The sequence below is a fragment of the Pecten maximus genome, chromosome 18 (assembly GCF_902652985.1).
Source record: "Pecten maximus chromosome 18, xPecMax1.1, whole genome shotgun sequence".
Classification (NCBI taxonomy): domain Eukaryota; kingdom Metazoa; phylum Mollusca; class Bivalvia; order Pectinida; family Pectinidae; genus Pecten; species Pecten maximus.
This window is the reverse complement of record NC_047032.1, coordinates 23003422-23026279: the sequence shown is the minus strand read 5'-3', so window position 1 is coordinate 23026279 and position 22858 is coordinate 23003422. Positions and strand designations below refer to the sequence as shown.

At 34.1% G+C, this 22858-nt stretch overlaps 1 protein-coding gene across 3 annotated transcripts in view; it reads left to right on the top strand.

The window, feature by feature from the left end:
• Window positions 1–22858, top strand: part of LOC117316461 (regulating synaptic membrane exocytosis protein 2-like) — a 94687-nt gene that overhangs the window by 55944 nt on the left and 15885 nt on the right. For 2 of the 3 annotated variants that reach the window (XM_033871053.1, XM_033871051.1), the window contains exons 6-13: window positions 690–763; window positions 7025–7136; window positions 13857–13964; window positions 14871–14994; window positions 15238–15404; window positions 15948–16081; window positions 18037–18167; window positions 22443–22608. In XM_033871053.1, coding sequence (XP_033726944.1) covers window positions 690–763; window positions 7025–7136; window positions 13857–13964; window positions 14871–14994; window positions 15238–15404; window positions 15948–16081; window positions 18037–18167; window positions 22443–22608 — 1016 coding nt within the window. The remainder of the gene's footprint in view (window positions 1–689; window positions 764–7024; window positions 7137–13856; window positions 13965–14870; window positions 14995–15237; window positions 15405–15947; window positions 16082–18036; window positions 18168–22442; window positions 22609–22858) is intronic. The other variant, XM_033871054.1, reaches the window with a different exon arrangement.

The window sequence follows — 22858 nt, the reverse complement described above, 5'->3', positions numbered from 1 at the left end:
TAGATTGGCACAATTTCACAATTTGAAATAAGTCCTTGTGGTACAGACATCTAATGCCTAACATTGCAGAATTATTAATTACCATGAAATATTTTACCCAAGTCTCAAAGCCGGTTGCGAATCTCTCCTGCTAAAATGGTACAGAAACCTAGCCTTCTTTGAAATGTATTCGGGTATGTGAACAGAGGAGTGCTTTCTTTGGGACTAAGTCTTAGAAATAGGACGAACGACTTGTGGGTCGAATGGAAGGTATAACTCATTTTGCTAAACTTCCGCCCAGAGTTTAATTCCCTTGGTTGGAATCCCAATGTTTCATAAACTTTCCTTAATTGAAGAAAACTAAATTTTCCACGTGTAAGCATATGATTTAGTATCTTACGGAAAGCTTCCTTAACGAAGATGTTTTCCTTTGACTCCAATAATGCTTTCCTGTCAAAAGTTTAAGTTTAGGAATGTTGATCAAACTGGTGCCTGGCGTTCAGTTGCATATTCCTAAATGTCTAAATCTGAATTTTTCTCAAGTGTTTGAAACATGTCATTTGCCCTGGTAATGTTCTGTAGGTAATGCTCTGTATATGCATGGTATAGCAAAAAGGTTTGAAGGCCAGTTGTTCATCGATCTATATAAGTATTATTCAATAATGGCTATCGAGATGGATTTTGATGAAGTATGTTAATGTTGACTGTAGGAGAATTTGAAATGGGAGAGGAACGCTGGAGAAAAGATGAAATACTAGCAGCAAAAATCAAAAAGTTTTTATCGGTGAGTTATCTGCCCTTTGCATGAAAAGAAATGGTGCAGATGAAGGTGGTTGTTGTGACATCAGTGAATGATGCTTGCTGTCTAGTGGTATAATGTTGTTATGATATACTTAACACGAACCATATTTATCCCGTAATAAGCCCAGGGTGCTTGAACCGTTTAATTGTATTTTACATTAACCATGGGATAACTTATTACTGGATAAATATGGGATGTTTATATAGTGAAAAAATCTAATTGAATGACAACCAATCTATCAAAATATTGAATGACATTTAGGGATTTTCGCCTCAATATACATATAAATCAATCACGTAGACTAAATTTATCCAATCTGTTTGGTTGTCATGGAAATTAGATGTATTTCATATCTATAGTTTAAGATATATAAATGGTGATGTTTCCTGACTGTCGTGCTTTTATGTTTCTAAAACAGTCATAATTCTGACCAGCATGACATTTCAGGAAACATTGTCTAACTTTAGGTCACTCCAGCTGTTAGTACAAAGTATCCTTGCTGTCTTTTTCAATTATTTTTTTACTTCAAAATTGTGTTTAAATTTAATGATACATCAATAGAAAAAAAAAATAAAAAAAAAATAATTAGGCCAGAGAAGACAGCATGGAGTTCATCATTACAGCGGTTTTTGTTTAGGAAATTTATGATGAATGCCCAAACGTTTGATGGAAGCTATGATTTTATAAAAAAAAATTAAAAAAGTTATGGAAAATTAAACTATTTTCTTGTATTACCCATTGATTTTATATTATAAACATGCTTTAAATAATTTTGATTTTTTCTGATATGCTTTAAGATTAGCTTAAACCTACTTTTCAATAGTTTGATTTTAGGTAACATCATTTAAGAACACTAAAAAACTCTCTTTTCATTGAATTTTATGAGAAACAACACCTTTTCCTCAATTTGTAACCATCAAACGGAATGGACATCTATCATATTTTTGTGTGTGTGTTTATTCTGTTACATACTATTCGCAGCTTTTGGATTCAGCATTGCTTTGGTTTTTCGTTTGCAGGGTCTGCTCTTGCAGGCAGCTGTAGGCAGCAAGCTTATAGGTATCATCAGGGCTCCTCAGGTCAGCTCACAATGGCCAAATCCAAACGCTCACATTGTTCAGAGGGCAAGGGAAAGATCAAAACAGTTGATCAAGAATCTAGATGGGCAGAACATCAGATTAAGGACTCGGGAATTGACACTGGTCAATCGAGTAGTAACCAAACTTTAAATGAGGACATATACAAATGCAAGGTACAAAATTCCTTATATGAACAAGAGAAATCATTTATATTACAATAATATTATTTGCTTGACGTTCTTTTCATAAAACTTGAAATAGAGTTTTTAGTGTAAGAATAAACATGAGCACACAAAATGCCATACCATGCTATAGTCCTATACTTTAAAAATATACATTTTAAGAAATAGCTTTTGTCTCTTCTAAATTGACCATAATTTTCAAAATAGGAAAAAAGGAACATAAGTAAAATAAATAGTTATTTTAATGTCTTATATTGACAACCACGCATTAAAATAAATTCTAATGATGTTATAAGAATGGAATGATAAAAGCAGTCAAATCAGTAAAAGGAAAAGTTCAAAAGTGTTCAATTCATGCTGTATTTCGATTTCCCATTTATGTTAGACAACTGCCTTCCACAGACAACCCCCCTAAATATTGCAAAATGTTTGAAAATATATGTCAATCAATTATAATTTAAATGAATATATTTTTTATGTATGACTGTCTGTATTTTCGCTGTCTCTATCTGAATGTATTACAGGGAACCAAAAGTGCTTTAAGAGATTTGAAAAAAAATAACAACAAGGTTCTGGTAAATTTATTTCTATCGGGAATGTTTTAAAATAGCTATAGAAAAAATCTAAATATTTGTTATAATTGGAACGGTTATTTTTGTTTTGTTCATCTCCTGAAATAAGTTTGCACTTATTTTGTCATGTTTTCTTTCTTATAAAGCACATCTTGGTTTTTTTTCAAATTCGAATTAAAGTAAACTAAGAAAAAAAGGAAATAGGCGATTGAAGCATGTATTGGAATGCTATATAGTTTTCAACTTTATTTTAATCTTCAGAAATATTCGCCTGCTCTATTTTACTAATGAAGGTTTTACCTTTAAGTTTGAACATACTTTTCTGATTCGAAAATTCACATGACTGCTATCACGGATTATTAAAGGATAAATATAATTGTTGTGTGACTATGTCTTTATCCGGATATGAAATTCTAATTTAAAAGTTGACTTTCTCATAATTTTTTTCATTATACATTTTGTGACACTCAATTTATTTTCTAAATTTCACTATATATTCTGTTTGCTACCACTTATTCTTTCAAATTTATTTTTTTCATAACATAGTTTGGTTTTATTTCTATTTAAACACACTGAAATTGCAAAGATTTGGCTTTTTAAATCATCATGAACTCATTTCATTGTAGCAAGCCGTTTTTATATATGTGTAATTTAGTGTTAGTTTATTCAGTTCCTGGCATATGTGAAATTTAAAATTGTGTCTTTGGTCACCACCTGTCGCGATCATAAAAGTTTTGGAATACAATAAAATGTCAGAAAAATATTTTAAAGTTTAAAAGTACAAATTATCCAATGCAGTATTTTAATACATATATATTACTTCATTTTTTCAATGCATAAATAGTACTAAGGTTGCTATGCATTGTCCCAGTATAACCGGACCAAACAAAACGGAAAATAATCAGTCGAATAATTCCTATTGGTTTAGTGATATGAAGAACTATGTTGGTGACGTCATTTTGTCTGATATCACTATATTAACGCTCGTTATTCAATTTGTTTGTAATCCCGTGAAATTTATAGGACAATAACTTTTCAAATCAGGCAGTTAAATGTTTTAATAAACAATGCATGGATTTTAAATATGAATTAAGAGTTTAATTTGTTTTAAGATTGAAAGAAAACAAAAACAAAAAAACAATCGTTATTGGAAAAAAATATGATTTTTATTTTAAAATTGATAATTCATTAACTTGTGCTGTTAGTTTGTTATTATTTGGTTAATTTAGACAAATATATTCTTTCAGGATTATTAACACAAGCAATAACAAAATAATTAGCATTATAGGTGATTTTGGTCATGAATTAATGTCAATTTCTCTAAGAAATATGCCCGTTATATAATTGTCTCTACATAGGAACTTTGAACAAATCAACCTTAAAAAGAAATAACATCAAGTAAACAAACAATGATTTCTCTTTTGTTATGATAAGGAGTTTATTGAAGAAAACATGAGAATTTTAAACATTTAAAAAACGTTACAAGCAATATTAATCATCACGAATTTTCATACTGTTTAAAAGTAGCGGGAAACAAAATAATGATCCATTAATATAAAAATATTAATACAATACAAATAAAACAGGGTTTCAGCGGTTGAGTCATTTTAAGTTCAAAAAGTCCAAAAACACTTTAATAGAGGCCAAAGGTCATATTATTGCTCTATGCTGCCTGCCTATAACTTCAGCTGCTTCCAGGTGCATTTGACTCCTGTGTCGATTTGCATGGTTTGTGCATGTACAGTTTAGTATATTCATGTCTTGGTTTATCATGCACTCATTATACCCTCATATAATATCAATAATTTCATTTTATGATTTTAATCAATAACAGTCGAACTTTGTTATCTCAAAGTAAGTGGGGGTTATACAAAACTTCGAGATATCCCTAGTATTCGAGGTAACTGTGTTATCTAATATTTATCTGAATTCGAATTTGAGATAACAAAGTTTGATTGTATAAAAATCTTGCCATTGGATCATTTCTATTTAGTATGTTTGCATTTCGTGAGTTTTTCTATATGCTTTTCCGTGATACCATAAATAATCAATCACCATACATTCACACAATCGCCCACTAGCTATAGGTTTCATGCATTTGTGCACCATGCAAACATTAGTTTATATTGACACAAAAGTATCATAATATCAAGTCTACCTTTGATGATATCTGATTGGTAAAAGGTACACAAACTATGCTTGACCATAACAGGTAAATCTAAAACTAAATTACTCCATATGCGAGATGGGGGTGTAATGCAAGCCCTACTCTATATATCTGCTTTTATGAATTTAGATTAAAAGTTTCTACATGCAATAGGCCAAAGTTGGTGACAGCTTATTAGCGCAAAGACCTGTTAAATCTCTTTTCAACATAACACACCACTTCTTCTACTCAGTAGCTTTATATATTATTATCATCATAATACACTATATGTCCGATTTATGTTTAAAGTCTTTGATCAACTGATCTAGTGGGTGAGGATCATCATATAGTTTATGGTCTATAAGTTCAACATTGGACTGAATGTGCTGGGGTTTTTTCTGTAGTTTCATATAACAATACATATTTAATACTTACAAATATTTATGCATACAAATATAGCATTGTTAAAATAATCAGACAACAGGCTAAGCCTATATAAGTCTTTTTCCAGAAAAAACTTAAGGTTATACAGATGTTACGCTCCCTAGTTCCTCCTACTACTTCCTCCTCAATTGAAGGTTTACTCCTCCCATACCACAACACCCATTCAAAAGACACTTTACTGTGGAATCCCACTTAAACAACAGGAAGTTTTGTTTTGGGGAAATATCACTGAATTGTGTAGGGTTTTTTTTGGTGAAATATCACACATTTAAAAAGAACAGGGGTTTTAATAAAAAAAAAAGCAGGAATTATATTTTTCTGGATTCTCACTCGGACAGGATATATATTTCTTTGGAATCTTACTTAAAACAGGAATTGTATCAATATGGAATCTCACTTAAAAGGTAGCATTTTATTTCAATGAAATTTTAATCAAAATACAGTGTAGTGTGTTTCTCTGAATCTCACTCACGCGACAGGAATGTTATTTCTATTAAATTTCACTGAAAAGGAAAAACATGTTTCTGTGGAATTTCACTCAATAGTAGTGTTTCATTCAAAAGACAAAAAATACTTTGTGAAATCTCACTTACAAGACAGGAACTTTATTTCTGTGGAATTCCACGCAAAAGAAAGAAAATTTGGAATCTCACTCAAACGACAGGGACTTTATTAGTGTGTAATCTGACTTGAAATACGTATATTTACAGTTGACTGTAATCACAGAACATGTATGCATAGCCTATTGGATATAATATTCAAACCATATAGAACAAATATTCAAATTTTATTTTTGCCTACTCCTCAATTTAACATACAACATATAGCATATCTATTATCTATCGTAGAAAAAAACTGCTATTATAAAAACAGCATTACTTTTTAATTGTTGCTAATTGAGATTCACAAAAAATCATTATGTGGGATTGCAGTAAAGACATACTCAAGTTGTTTAAAGCATTATTGTTGAAGATCAGATATAGTTATATACTTGTCAAAATCCATGGCTGCATTTTGCACACAGAAATTACATTAATAATAACAATTTAGGTGACCAATTGGCTAGAATATCCTACTCCTTCTTATCCATGGCATAGCCGCCGTCGTCCAGAGTCAGAAGTATATTGTGTTGTAAACGTGATGACTGTAGTTTAAGGAAGCTGAAGAATAATGCCCAATAGTGTGAATTTATGTAAATCTATAAAAATCTGAACATCTTTTAACATTGTGTTAATGTTCATACGATTTAGGTAAAAAAAGGATTCAAAATTATGAAAAGAGTATTCTGATTCCATTTCGGAACATTTTTGGGGCCAAAATGGTTTAATCGTTGATCTAATTAAACTGAAATATTCCTTGGTATTAGAACTAGACTTATATATGCAACATCCTCGGACAAATACAGTTAAGTGCAGAGGAGGACTCAGTCAGGAAATTATTGGGACAAACTATTTCGCCTTTAACTTGCCATTATAATGAAGCGTTGTTATTTATTTTATTTAATATCAAATTCCCGATGATCACCTTGATTTTCTAAAATGATTTCATCATCATTTTGTTATTAATCGGTTTGCACTCACTATTATTATGTATGTTTATTCATTGAGAAATCCATTTTAATTGATATGTTTCATATTGTTATTTGTAACCACGTTAAAAACAGGTGAGTGATAAGGCTTCGCATACCTCTTGTTTGACTTACAACTGTGAACATCTCTGAAAGTCATTGAAATGTTCGGAGACAATGATAATTATTGATGTAAGTGTCCTTAACCATCTCTCTTTTCTCTTGGTGCATGTTTTGTGTTTAATCTCCTCAGCATCCAGTTACTTGGCAGACATCTGCGGATGGAGCGAAACGGATTGGTCACATGATACTGAAGAAAACAGTTTTGGAAGGTACGGGAAAAGACGACTCTGGTGCGATCTTGGGTGAGTAGACAGCCCCCGGGTGGGGAAATATTTGGTCAGGGCGGGTCTCTCATTGGAGAAAAAAAATCGATATTCCTCATATGTAACTATATATAGACGAAGCGCACTTGTACTCAACCACTCATTGTTCATCTGTTTAAAGGAATGCAACTCTAAGTTAAAGGGAAATAACTCTATTTTGTTGCTGTTGTTTTTACAACATTGAAACGTAGAGTAAATTGAAGAATTTATTAGTGTAAGATATCAGTTTAATATGGAGAAATGTTATGCCATTTTCAATTAAACTTCAAACATGGAAAAAGTAAAGGTATATGGATATTTATAACAAATACGTCGACGTGTAATAAAAAGTACTGTTTTTATTTTTTTTAACATTTTGTCATTTTAATAATTGAAAATGAAAGGATATTTTTCATTGTCTAAATTATGACATCATCAAGTAACTGAAGGATGGTTCTGTAATTACAGAGAATCTGAGAAAGCATGACTGATTTCTAACTATTCTTGATTTTGCATGAAGGCTTTCATTTTTTTTATAATTGTATGCTTTAAGATGAATATACCTTAAATATTTAAATTGCATTTAAGTTCATGTATGGTATTTTTGCAACTATGATAAAATGATTTGGAATGGTTCAATTGTAATCGTGATCTGAAATGTTTTATCTCGGGCAGGTGTTTCCTAAATTTAGTTACTTCTTTTAAGTATTTTTGGCGTTTAAATGTAATACTACAGACACATTATGTCAGATTTTAAGTGTTAGAATAAATTTCTTAATTAATGTTTGGGTGCGTACAAGGCAGCAAAAGTCTATTACAGATAAAAGAAAAAAAAAACAAAAACAAACGGTAATGAAAAAGAGTCGTAAGGCTAGCTACAGGGTCGTCTAAATATTCATGTGATGTATGTGCACATAATTTGTTAAAAGTACTGCACATTAGTAGTTGTTCAGTAGCACAATTTGATGATGTTTTGCACAAAATATATCTCAAATGTGATGATAATTAATATTATTGATTTTTAATGTGCATGTCTTCCACACTGGTTTTAACTCACCTGGTCCAAAGGACTTCAAGCTTATGCCATGGTGCAGCATCTTCCGTCATTCTTTTTTCCCCTTTTAATTCACTACAAGTCCAAAACGACTAAATCTATTTTTGAATCAAATATGGTCTGGAGCATTATTTGATTAATGACCTAAACGTATAAATGGGGGGGGGGGGGGGGGGGGGGGGGGGGGGGGGTCTATTGCCGTTCTTTTGGGAAGAGATGCATTGGAATAAAATAGGAGAAACAAGCTGTAATATTCAGCTGACACACGCTATGACTCTACGTACAAAAGTGTAATTTTATCAGTTTTGTAGCGTAATCATGTCGCTAATTGATAACGTAATCAATTCTATACGCATATTTCATGGGACATTGATGATGGCGCTAGGAATAGGGTTCTCACCACTCTGTTGTTTCTTTTTAAGTGTTTAAGAAAATCACACCGGGATCTGTTTCGTGAACGGGATGTCTTAACTCTATTGTATGATTTTGGATAGCAGTCAAACTCCCGGGTTGAGATATACCTTTCCACTGGGCAGTCCCAGCTGAGATTATGTTTTCTCTTACCCTGGACAGGGATATCCGCAGTTACCGGGGTGAGATTTTCTTAATCTCATCCTAGGGAAAATACAAGCTACGCGTGCTGTTTGAACGTGCTCGATTGGGTGACGTCACTATGACCTGACCCTGAACTATTCACAAAAGGAATTCAAATAAGTATTAATTATCAGAGTTAACTGAGTGTTTGGTGTTCTTTTTGACACACTAATCGGAACTATATTTTGTATGAAATCAATATCATAAGGTGTAAAGCGTCTGCTGCATCCTTATCACAACAGTCATCCGCTGTCCACGTGTTGTTGTTAGCTCACCTGCCCGAAGGGCAAGTGAGCTTATGCCGTGGCGCGGCGTCCGTCGTCCGTCCGTCGTCCGTCCGGCCGTCCGGCCGTCCGGCCGTCCGTCCGGCGTCAACTTTCCATTCAAGCAACTTCTTCTCAATAACCAAAAGGCCTAGAGACCTAATATTGGGCCTGTAGCATGCTGGGGTGAAGGGCTACCAAGTTTGTTCAAATGAATGACCTTGACCTTCATTCAAGGTCACAGGAGTCGAAAAGGCTAAAATCTTCAAACGACTTCTTCTCAACAACCAACAGTCCCAGGGAGTTGATATTGGGTCTGTAGCATGCTGGGGTAAAGGGCTACCAAGTTTGTTCAAATGAATGACCTTGACTTTCATTCAAGGTCACAGGAGTCAAAAAGGCTAAAAAAAAAATTAGACGACTTCTTCTAAATAGCCAAAAGACCCAGGGACTTGATATTGGGTCTGTAGCATGCTGGGGTGAAGGGCTCCCAAGTTTGTTCAAATGAATGACCTTGACCTTCATTCAAGGTCACAGGAGTCAAAAAGGCTAAAATCTTTAAACGACTTCTTCTCAATAACCAAGAGTCCCAGAGACTTGATATTGGGTCTGTAGCATGCTGGGGTGAAGGACTACCAAGTTTGTTCAAATGAATGACCTTGACTTTCATTCAAGGTCACAGGAGTCAAAAAGGCTAAAATCTTTAAACGACTTCTTCTCAATAACCAAGAGTCCCAGGGACTTGATATTGGGTCTGTAGCATGCTGGGGTGAAGGGCTACCAAGTTTGTTCAAATGAATGACCTTGACTTTCATTCAAGGTCACAGGGGTCAAAAAGGCTAAAATCTTTAAACGACTTCTTCTCAATAACCAAGAGTCCCAGGGAGTTGATATTGGGTCTGTAGCATGCTGGGGTGAAGGGCTACCAAGTTTGTTCAAATGAATGACCTTGACCGTCATTCAAGGTCACAGGAGTCAAAAAGGCTAAAATCTTTAAACGACTTCTTCTCAATAACCAAGAGTCCCAGAGGCCTAATATTTGGCCTGTAGCATGCTGGGGTGAAGGGCTCCCAAGTTTGTTCAAATGAATGACCTTGACTTTCATTCAAGGTCACAGGAGTCAAAAAGGCTAAAATCTTTAAACGACTTCTTCTCAATAACCAAGAGTCCCAGAGACCTAATATTTGGCCTGTAGCATGCTGGGGTGAAGGGCTACCAAGTTTGTTCAAATGAATGACCTTGACCTTCATTCAAGGTCACAGGGGTCAAAAAGGCTAAAATATTCAAACGACTTCTTCTCAATAACCAACAGTCCCAGGGAGTTGATATTGGGTCTGTAGCATGCTGGGATGAAGGGCTACCTAGTTTGTTCAAATGAATGGCCTTGACCTTCATTCAAGGTCACAGGGGCCAAAAAGGCTAAAATCTTTAAACGACTTCTTCTCGATAACCAACAGTCCCAGAGACCTAATATTTGGCCTGTAGCATGCTGGGGTAAAGAGCTACCAAGTTTGTTCAAATGAATGACCTTGACTTTCATTCAAGGTCACAGGAGTCAAAAAGGCTAAAATCTTTAAACGACTTCTTCTCAATAACCAAGAGTCCCAGAGACCTAATATTTGGCCTGTAGCATGCTGGGGTGAAGGGCTACCAAGTTTGTTCAAATAATGACCTTGACCTTCATTCAAGGTCACAGGGGTCAAAAAGGCTAAAATCTTCAAACGACTTCTTCTCAATAACCAAGAGTCCCAGAGACCTAATATTTGGCCTGTAGCATGCTGGGGTGAAGGGCTACCAAGTTTGTTCAAATGAATGACCTTGACTTTCATTCAAGGTCACAGGAGTCAAAAAGGCTAAACCTTTAAACGACTTCTTCTCAATAACCAAGAGTCCCAGGGAGTTGATATTGGGTCTGTAGCATGCTGGGGTGAAGGGCTACCAAATGCAAGTTTGTTCAAATGAATGACCTTGACCTTCATTCAAGGTCACGTCGATCAAGTATGCTTAAATCTTTAAATGACTTTTAGTGAAAAGCCAAAGTGCAGAGAGACATTATATTGGTCCTGTAGCATGCTTTCAAATAACTGCAGGATCCATATATGAAAAGATCACTGCATTGCAGGTGAGCGATTTGGGCCCATTGGGCCCTTGTTTACAAACGGTTCGATTTGATTCACAATACGATTGGAAAACGGGGTAAGAGAAAAATATAATCATTCACCCTTTTTTGGGATGAGATAGGATGATCTCGACCCTCGGGGGGGGGGGGGGGGGGGGGAGAGATTGTTAAGTTCCCAAATTTTAACAATCGGGTTGAGATCCCCCTATCTCCCCAAAAATGGGTGAAAAATTATATTAGTTCGCACATCATTGTTAAACTATTCAGTTGGACGATACAGGCCCATCATGTTTGCACTTTTCTACCTCACTCTTGTACTAGTTTTTTTTATTATTTATTTATTGTTTAATGTAAACTTTTATGAAACCATTATTTTCACTTATAGCTTTTAAGGTGATTACTGAAATAAAGACTGCATATCAAAATTAAAATTGTAACTCTTATTTACTAATTCGAGGGCTCTGGAAGTCCGTTTTTAATGTCCAGTCTGTTTTCTAGATATGGAAAAACACATCAAAACATTGTCACACGCCCACTGACATGTTCCACATGATTGCTTTTCTGGATATGATATGTTTATTTTTTCAATACCGAAATACCTTTATTGTTGATTTTTGTTTTGCTAACGTTTTGTTATTAATTACAGCAAAATATCACAAGAAAATATGATATTTATAGATAGATTTCATTTAAAAAATATTTTTTAAACGCTTTACACAGGTAATTTTCATTAAGTTGAAGATAACTCACTGTTGCTATGTACAATACGCCAATTAAGATTTGCAGGATTACAAAGCCCAAGATATTTAAATATTTTATTATGCATCAATATATAATCATTATGGAAATATATGTTGAATTTATTCGGTTTAGTATGCATTCGCGTTATATTTGAATTCCAAATGCTAAATCTAGAATTCTAAATTCAGACATAATTATTATTCTCATCGTATGAATGTTTAAGTTAATTTTTAGATAAAAATAAAGCTAAAAGATCTCCAGAGATAAAATTATTGATGGTACTAAAATATATCTTTTATATTGAACATCGGTTTTTAAAGTTGAATGATGCATATACCAGCTAACATTAAGGATTACTAGAAGATTATTTAACCCCCATATATATATATATATCATAGAAGTTATTATGTCATATTTTTACCTGTATACTAATTGGTCTGAGGCTATATGCTCCTGTGTATGGTATCGAAAGAAAGTACGTTTGTGTATACATTTTACTGCATGTTGATAATAGAGGATTAGCAGAGGTGTGACATGTTGTCACTACGTACATAAATAGTTTATATCACAAGATTTGATTGTGTTTTACCCGTAGATTGGAAACTGTGTACTGTATGTAAACATAAATAGGTTGCTAACATCACAAGATGGGCTGCAGATTTCAATAACTCATTTATTTTGAAATTTGCATCATACCTTTATGGTCGGAACTGTGTAATCATGTATTCTATAGAGCTGTAAGTTTTTGTTAAAATCATTTATGATGATTCAATTGATAATATTAAAATATGAAAGGTTTTTGAAATTTACATATTTAGTATTAATAACGATAAAGAGAAAAGTTAGATTCTCCTTGAGAATACTTTTTGATTTATTATTGCTCAAATTTACCAAGTCTCTATTTATGATAAAGCATATTTACATCCAACCTTGTTGAACATCAATGTATATGAAATATTTTCGTTGCAGTAGAAGCAGATACAAATGAGAATGTTCAAAAAAAATGTTTGTTATTTACATTGTACCGATTTACATGTAATTAGTCCACTCCATATCATCCTGAAATAAGCCCGCTCCCCTTGTGTACAAGTTTAGTACCGTATTATCCTGAAATAAGCAGATTCCCTTGTGTACAAGTTTAGTACCGTATTATCCTGAAATTAGCCAACTCCCCTTGTGTAAACGTATAGTACCGTATCTGTTCTAGTCTAAAATAACCCAACTCACATGGTGTAAAATTTTAGTACCGTACTTATCATGAAATAAGTCCACTCCATTGGGTACAAATTTAGTACCTTGTTATCCTGAAATTAGCCCGCTTCCCCTAGTATAAAAGTGTTTTTTGTTTTTTTTTCTTCTTTTTTGTTTACTGGAATAGACATGAGATGGATTGTTTTGATAATAAACAAGCATTGGATTTCTTAAGCATGTAACAGCTTTCTTCGGAGAGTTGTTTTCCTATAATTTTCACAGAATTGTAAACAAATTGAATAACGCACGTGTGTGTAAATATTATAAGACAATAACTTTCAGAAGACAGGTTAAAACTGATATTTTGTCTCAAATTTAAGCTTTTCAAGCTTTAACAGTATTATCGCATTCAATTCAAAGTCAAATTTCGCGCTTTCAGTGGGACCTGTTCTTGTAACGTCACCACTACTGGCGACTATTTCCGGCAAAAGATATACTTTGTGGAAATAAACAATATCTATATATCTATATATAGCAAAACAAAAAATTCACCAGAATTGTAGCGCTAGTTATATCTGTAAGCCAAAAGAAACTCTTGGTGGCTGAAGGACAAGGTAGTACATTTGGTCTTGTGAATTGGTTGTTTTGTTAAGTATGTGTATACATTCATTTATAGCCTGCATGCCACAAATTGAAGTACAAGACACGAATTGTACGACACTGTCCTGATCAGAATAATATACCTTTTGTTTTGACAGGTTTAAAGATAGTCGGTGGACAGGGAACTGAACAAGGGCAATTTGGTGCTTTCATTACAAAAGTCAAAAAGGGTAGCATAGCTGATACCGTGGGTCACCTCCGCCCAGGTCAGAGTTAAGGTCATATGTAAATGGGTCAAGGCCTCTATGTATCCCTACCTTCCTTTGTCATTCGTTCATTTTTTATTTCTTTTTTTCTACTTATACTTTCACGCTCTCATTTCAAAGTTTGAATTCTAATAAAACAGGATGCAATAAGTGATGTTCAAATAAAATCCAGAATCTAAAAAAGGGATAAAAATTGCCAAACCTAAATGGATAAATATAAATCAAAAAATGAATTAATTAAAAATCCAATTACACACGAAATATAGGAATTCAAAAATCAGAACGCAATAAATAAGTTTACTTGGATACTGAAAAGAGTTTTGATAAAGAAAATGTTGCATGGTTCTTGTATTCTATAAGGCATAGACCTCAACATAAGGATTTGTAAATATTAATTTGTAAACAAGGGTCGGAGTATTTCCAAATGAACCTTCTTTCTCAAATACTGTCCAAAGGAATTGTTTGTGCATTTTGAAGCTGTACATATGTTTTTTAAATAAATGTAAGCAGAGAAAAAAGATGTGCATTTTGAAACTGTACATAAGTTTTTGAATAAATGCAACCAGAGGCAAAATGAAATAAATCTTTGGCTTAAATCATTCTTAAGTTTGGCTCCAGCAAATGTTAATATGACGCTATGACAGGTAATATGTCAGAATGTTGAAATATTTACAACTACATTATAATCAACTGAAATATTAATGTTGGAATTAGCAAAAAAACTTCCAAAAGTACCTCTAAGTTCAGTCATATAGCTATTTTCTCCTCTTCTGTCTATTTTTTCCTATATCGATTTGGCAATAAGTAAATATCTTATCTACATATATATTGTATGATTAAAACTATTTTAAACAAATGTAATGCTCATTAATTCATTTGTGAACTTTTGATAATGACCTTTGACAGGTGATGAGGTGATTGAATGGAATGGACGTGGCCTTCAGAGGGCGACCTTTGAAGAGGTCAAGGACATAATTCTAGAATCAAAACAAGAACCACAAGTGGAACTTATTGTACATAGAAGTGTTAGGTGAGTTATACCTATACCAGAGTTGTGTCCCTTTGTTAATTTTACGCAGTATATTTGCTAGAGGTTGGAGACGATCAATGACTTTCACATCATTTTTGTTCATACACGTATTATTATGCCACTGAGACGGACAATTAAGCGTAGCATACAAGTACCTGATTATTTAATGTTTTTTTGTTTTGTTTTTTTTCAAATGTTACATTATAAATAATTAACCTAATGTGACGCAACCCTTGTTTGTAGTACGGGAGAAATTCCGCCAGGTGTACAACCGACAGTGGACCATTCTCACGGTCGCGACAGTCACAGTACCCGTGACTACGCCCACAGCCGAGACCACAGGGATCATCGTGATCGTGACCGTGACCGTGATCGTGACCGTGATCGTGACCGTGACCATAGAGACAGAGGTAAAGTATTCAGGTCAAGGTCATGTTGGTGATATAGGTCAACTTTTTTTTTAGAATTATGCAGGTTTTCAGAATTTATAAATTAAAAAGGAAATTTCTGCAATGTTGATTTTAGTAAGAAGAAAGATAATCCTACCTTAATCTTGTTTGTCGGTTTTTGAATGTCTATTTTCAGGCAACAATGTAAATCCAGAGATGTCAATACCGGCCTTTCAACACATTGTTAATAATCTCTTGATTGCTAGGTCAATCCTTATTTCATAACAGATAACCCGTGCTGAACAGGTCTAACCGCTTAGGATTTCCCAATGTTGCATTGGGGGATTTGTAATTTAACTATTAAAATCAACAACCTATTTTTCTTTGTCTTTGTCTTACAATTTAAGAAAGAAACAGTCTTGCTAAAAATAATTGTTATCATCTTTATTAAAAGGAAAAGCACTCTGGGTTGTGACCAAAGTTCTGAAGCATAATTCTCATGTAAAATGAAAACTTGATACAGTGCCCTGTATTTTTGACCTTGATACGGATGACTTTTTTCAGATTACCGACATAGTAAAGATACATTAAGTACGGGTCATCATTCAAGTCGACCAAGTGTGATGGTCACCTCACCCGGCTCTTCAGTAGAACCCCGGTCGCGGGCCAGTTCACCTCCAATTTCAGGGAAAATACAGGTTTGAATTGTTTCTCTTTGTTTTTCTAATAAACCAATTCTAAAAAGTTATTGGCGTATTGGATTGTTTTTTAGCTCACCTGGACCGAAGGTCCGGTGAGCTTATGTCATGGCGCGGCGTCCGTCCGTCCGTCCGTCCGTCCGTCAACATTTGCTTCAAATCGCTACTAGTCATCAAGTTCTTATTGGATTTTTACCAAATTTGGTCAGAAACATTCTTGGCAGAAGGGGATCAGAATTTGCATAAATGGTGGCTCTGACCCCTCAGGGACCGGAGGGGCGGGCCCAATAGGAGAAATAGAGGCAATTCCTTTAAATCGCTACTAGTCATAAAGTTTTGAAGGATTTGAACCCAATTTAGTCAGAAACATCCATGGGGGAAGGGGAACAGATTTTGCATAGATGGTGACTCTGACCCCCGGGGGGCCAAAGGGGCGGGGCCCAATAGGGGAAATAGAGGTAATTCCTTTAAATCGCTACTTGTCATAAAGTTATGAATGGATTTGAACCCAATTTAGTCAGAAACATCCATGGGGGAAGGGGAACAGATTTTGCATAGATAGTGACTCTGACCCCCGGGGGGCCAAAGGGGCGGGGCCCAATAGGGGAAATAGAGGTAATTCCTTTAAATCGCTACTTGTCATAAAGTTATGAATGGATTTGAACCCAATTTAGTCAGAAACATCCTTGGGGGAAGGGAAACAGATTTTGCATAAATGGTGACTCTGACCCCCGAGGGGCCAAAGGGGCGGGGCCCAATAGGGGAAATAGAGGTAATTCTTTTAAATCGCTACTATTCATAAAGTTATGAATGGATTTGAACCCAATTTGGTCAGAAACATCCTTGGGGGAAGGGGAACAGATTTTGCATAAATGGTGACTCTGACCCCTGAGGGGCTAAAGGGGCGGGGCCCAATAGGGGAAATAGAAGTAATTCATTTAAATCGCTACTCGTCATCAAGTTATGAATGGATTTGAACCCAATTTGGTCAGACACATCCTTGGGGGAAGGGGACCAGATTTTGCATAAATGGTGGCTCTGACCCCCGAGGGGCCAAAGGGGCGGGGCCCAATAGGGGAAATAGAGGTAATTCCTTTAAATCGCTACTAGTCATAAAGTTATGAATGGATTTGAACCCAATTTGGTCAGAAACATCCTTGGGGGAAGGGGAACAGATTTTGCATAAATGGTGGCTCAGACCCTAAAGGGGCCAAAGAAACGGGGCCCAATAGGGGAAATAGAGTTAATTCCTTTAAATCGCTACTAGTCATAAAGTTATGAATGGATTTGAACCCAATTTGGTCAGACACATCCTTGGGGGAAGGGGAACAGATTTTGCATAAATGGTGGCTCTGATCCCCGAGGGGCCAAAGGGGCGGGGCCCAATAGGGGAAATAGAGGTAATTCCTTTAAATCGCTACTAGTCTTAAAGTGATGAATGCATGTTCTAAAAACAATTCTTGAGGTCTTTCAGACCTTAGAGAGTCTGGACTTCATTAATCTTTAAAGCAGTTCGGATTCCCACACTGTAACCATATATAGCATTGTTTGAGATTTACAAATAAAACAAATTGAATATGAACAATATTTTGACATTTGGTCTAATTCAACCAAGTGAGCGATACAGGCCCCATGGGCCTCTTGTCATCAGTGTGTTGGGATTTGTGTATGCTAGTTTGTCTATTAGTCCATTTGCTGTTCAAAGTTTGCATACAATATATCTGTGGATAGCTTCATAAATTTACTTCATATTTATTTGTGTATAAAAGACAACTTTGCAAATAAAACGCTTGTGTCGAAGATATCCTGTGAAGACCTCAACATCTTTAGTTCATTATAGAGCAATGTCAAGGATACAGTGTGAATTGTTTTATCTCACCTGCTACCAAGGACTCAACAACAGCCACATGCGGTCCCTTGTCTGAGTGTAAATATATTTTTCTATTGATTTTCAGGTGAAAATATGGTACAATGCAAAAGGTAATGAGCTGATTATCACAGTCATTAGTGCTCTAGACCTCCCTCTGACAGACCAAGGCAAATTCCGCAACCCCTACTGCAAGTTATATCTACTACCGGATCGAAGGTAATTTGTTGTCTCTACATTACAAACTTAATAACCCTCGTCTGTATTTTTGTAATTGTAAGCCCCATGCTCTTGTTTATGCAATCTGTTGAATTCCATTTTTTGCATGAATCACAGGAAGATTATCTTTTTACTATCCATAATTGCAGATATGTGACATATCTCAACTTTATATTCAATATAGAACTAGCATTAACATACATGTACCGTTTCATAGGAATACTTTTCCCGGTATACTATATCAAATGATTGCATGATTCGTAAGAGGCGTCTAAATTTCGGATTTTCTCTTTTCTCTTCTGTCTTTTCTACTTTTTTCGTCCAAAAACTCTCACATTTAGCATTTTGCTCTGGGCAGGCAGGACCATACCGGAGTCAATCAAGTAGTAGCGGCTACTGTACGCTAGTTTAGCGTCAGCATTTTCGGTATTGCACGACGTTTTGACCCATTATAATATGGCGGGTTCTTCGGCAGTAAACTCCAGTGTGATAGCACTATAAAACATCAGTATCGCACTATCATAGAGAAACCAATTCAAATATACTGCAGTCTCTCAAATATTTTATAGGCATGCATCTCGCACAAAAGCGATGCCATCCATAAATGACCATAGCTGTTGATAAGATGTTAAACAATGAACACCAAATCTAAGATAATACTTCCTGTATAGATGAATAGACAGATATAGGTGGAGTTAAATATCTTATTCAAGATTATGCTTCCCATTTTAGGGTGCTGATGGTAGCAAGCATGCTACCAACACAAATCAGGTCAACACTTTGTTTTTTAATAATGACATGAGACCACACTATAATTATTGACTCTGTTCTAAAATAATTTTAATGTTTTTGAAACATTTAAACATTCATGAATGGTTACACGACTTTATAAAAATCGGTTAACTAATGTTGTTTAATATTTATATTTAAAAGGGGAAAACATAGATATGGATGGTATTTTGAATTATATGAACATAATAGTAAAAGAAAAATCTTCGTTGTGTGTATATGCTGTTGTAAATCATGTTATTGCATACTGTAATGATTGTGTTTGATGATTCAAATTTCCGAAGCTTTTCAAAATATAAAACCAAAAAGAACAATGTTTTAGTTGAAATTATAAACAAAAGTTTGTTAATTAATTTGATAGTTAACCTATTTGATACTGAAGAAAACAGGAATCCTCTTAAAACAACAATTATTGCAGTATGTTGTTTTCTGTGACGATGTGTTCATGCATCTCAATACAGTGAACTTCTCTGATTATGTCATATATACCATACTTATCCTTCAATAAGTCCATGGCTTTATAAGCATGCTTGCTGTAGTATAATGAAATTGCAAGCAAAAGTGTTTCATTGTCCTGCAATAAGACATCACCATTCTTTTGAGTTTATCTGTATTCCCATTGGGCTTATCAAAGGATAAATAAAGAATACATATACATGTACTTTAAGCCTATTGTGTAATGTATGAAATTGGCGGGAAGGTGGTATTATCAGTATCACGAAATGAAGAGAAATTCATTGTATGTTTTGCAATTATCTGATTATTTAAATGTAATGTCTGAAACCTTAGTTATTTGATTCTATATTTTAAGTTTTGCATATGTTTATTTCTGTAAATGTATGACCTTACACAGTATATAAATTCAAATCAGGAACAAACTGATACCTACAAGATTAGAACAAATATATGGATTTAGATCGTTTTGTGTGTGACAGTCTTCCCTTCTGTAAACAATCACAGGTGTGAGGTTTTACTTGAAAATTAAAGAACGGTGAAGTCTTGAAGTAAATATCTTTCAATGTGATGATAACAAAAGGATTGTTTGTTCCCCCGATATCACAGGTGCCTAGGGAACTTTGCCGAGCGTCATCGGGAAGTGGCTTTTGAACCTTGGTAAAGATTGCACGAATTTTTGCACATACTTTATTCCAATGGCCTTGTATAGTCATCTCCATCATAAAATCCTTTGTAGAATTTCGTAGATCATCTTTTTTAATGTTTGCATTATTCATTTTAGATAATACATCTGTTTACGCAAAAGTTAAAGATTAGTTAAAGTCAGATTAGCAAAATAGTTTTTTTTTAATAAAAAGAATACAGCATTAATCATTACGGTTTCTTATGAATTAGTTTAAATTAATTTAAGAAAAATAGAATAGAGTAAAGAAAATATATGAAGACTTTTGTAACGGGATTATGATAGGAATATGTAATTGATTAGCCTAAGTAGATATATCTCACGTAACACTGACAATTGTACATTTGCACCTGGCACAATATGATTGTGTTCACTTTTAGTCATACAGTTATCATTACTATCATTTGCCCCATTAAAACATAGAAAAAGACCAAAGCAATATTTTTGTAGTCAAAATGGTTTGTGTGAATCCCGTTTGGCTTCATAATATTTTATCGTTTAATACAATATTATTAGTGTGACTGATATGACCAAAACTAATTTATAAAAAAAATGCCCAGGTTTATATCTATATCAATGAAACCAATCAAACATTATAAGTATGTTCGTATTATATTCCACGTTTTTAGGTAAACTGGAGTGTTGCTAACCTGTCAAGTTTCACTGTGTTTTTTAACATAATGCCACACTTTAAATAAACAACAAAAACACGACGTTTGTGTCATCACAGGCGTCTGCTTCTTTTAAGTATTTATAGAAAAATATGAACCCCTCCTCCTACTATATTAACAATGTGTCACAATTGAAGATCGGACGATGCATCGATTGTTGAACGGACGTAAGCTATTAATCCTAGAGCTGTTTTAAAACGGACTGTCTGATAAGTTGACAATTATAGTTAATTTTGTTTACAGACCTGTCGACCAATCAGATTGCCCCTTGCTAAACCGCTCTAAAATAAAAAGGCTACTTCTGTTCAACTGTCGATGCATCGTCGGCTATCACTTCCGTTTTGTGTCTATTGTCCCCATCTTTAAATCATTGTCACACGGCTAAAGGATAAATGCATTGCTATTTAAAGTTTTTAAACCAAGGTGTGCTACTGAAGACTGAGTGTGTTTAATTTTTTTTTATTCAGATTGGACTTAAATTGAAAATGAATCGAAGATCACTTCTTACTTCCGACTTTTTAAGCATTGGACCTTATTGATATCTAGTAGGAGTATGGAGTAACTTTTTTTCTTTAAATACTAACTTGAAGCTGACGCCTGTGGTGTAATTACCTGCCAGCACATAACAAAAAAATAAAAAGGGGATATTTCGTAAAAAATTAAATAGGGGATATTTCGTTATTGAAACATTGTTGAATAATCAAATAAAGTTTTTTTATTGTAAAGAACTGAATTGTTTTTCGTAAACGGTACTGTCAATGAATACAAAAATCTAAAAAGATGTTAGTTATCAAAATAACTACATTTTGCTTATTATCTACTTTAAATGAAATCTTAACATATTCAAATTTAACACGTGCAAGTATGTATTATGTTGTTTTTTTCCAAAGAAAATATTTCAAGACAAGAGAAAGAAATATATATCAACATCCAGATTCTTTGATAAGGTATAGATAAATCAATAGTATATATGATAATTGTAAAGAAATATCAATAATCACAAAATGAATTCTGATATAATACTTGCCATTGAATTATCAAGATATGCATTTGATCTTTACGTGGCATTCGTTTGTTAAATATCTTTGGTAGTTTAGTTACCTTTAAAGCTCATATATTCATAACTTAACTTTTTATCAAAAGATTTTTTAGAATGTGTATGTCCTTTTTCTTCATTGCCAGCACTAAGTAGTATTTCACTATCATATTTTAATGTCATAAAAGAATAAGAAAATTACTTAATTTTATTTTTGTAATTGGCCATATATATCTAACCAAATGTTTTCAACATATGAACAGTTTTTCATAGCACGGATATAATGTTGGGAGAGTGTGATTTTACCTATCACGTTTTGTATATAATATTTTCAATAATTACAGAAAATACCTTGAATATTGTTGAGAAATGGCAGTTTCAAAAAGAAAACATATTTTCGCTGATTATTTTTCGAAATCCTTTGAAAAACACTTTTACACCAGCTCCGTACACAATTTTTTGTATTTAGTGGTTGTTAAAAAGATATTTTGATTTGCAATATTCTCGATATTCAGGAAAAGGTTGAACATGCTTGATTTACAGGACAGAAAACTTCGTCTAAATGATGATTGATTTTGAATAAAAGAAATAAAAATCCTAATATCATTCTATAGTTTTTCTTAACCTTTATGTCATTTCAGTGACAAAAGCAAGCGGCGTACGAAGACCCTTTCAAACACCAATGACCCAACATGGAACCAAACGTTTATGTTTTATCCGGTTCAGGAGTCGGATTTCCGTTCGCGCGTCCTTGAGATTACAGTTTGGGATTATGATAGGATAGGCGCCAGCGAATTCTTAGGGGAGGTAACAATGCATTTGCTAATTAGGGGCGTCAACTATACATTTTCTTTGGGGAGGTTACTTAACATTTTCTTAAGGGAGGTAACAATACAGTTTCTTAGGGGAGGTAACTATACGTTTTCTTATTATATAATTATGAAGATTTTAAGAGTTGAATACATCATTTGTACATAGTTTAGAATTTTTGTAGCACAGCCAACATAAAATTGTTCAAAGTATGTAAAAATCCGACCTTTGCAATTATTTGACTTAT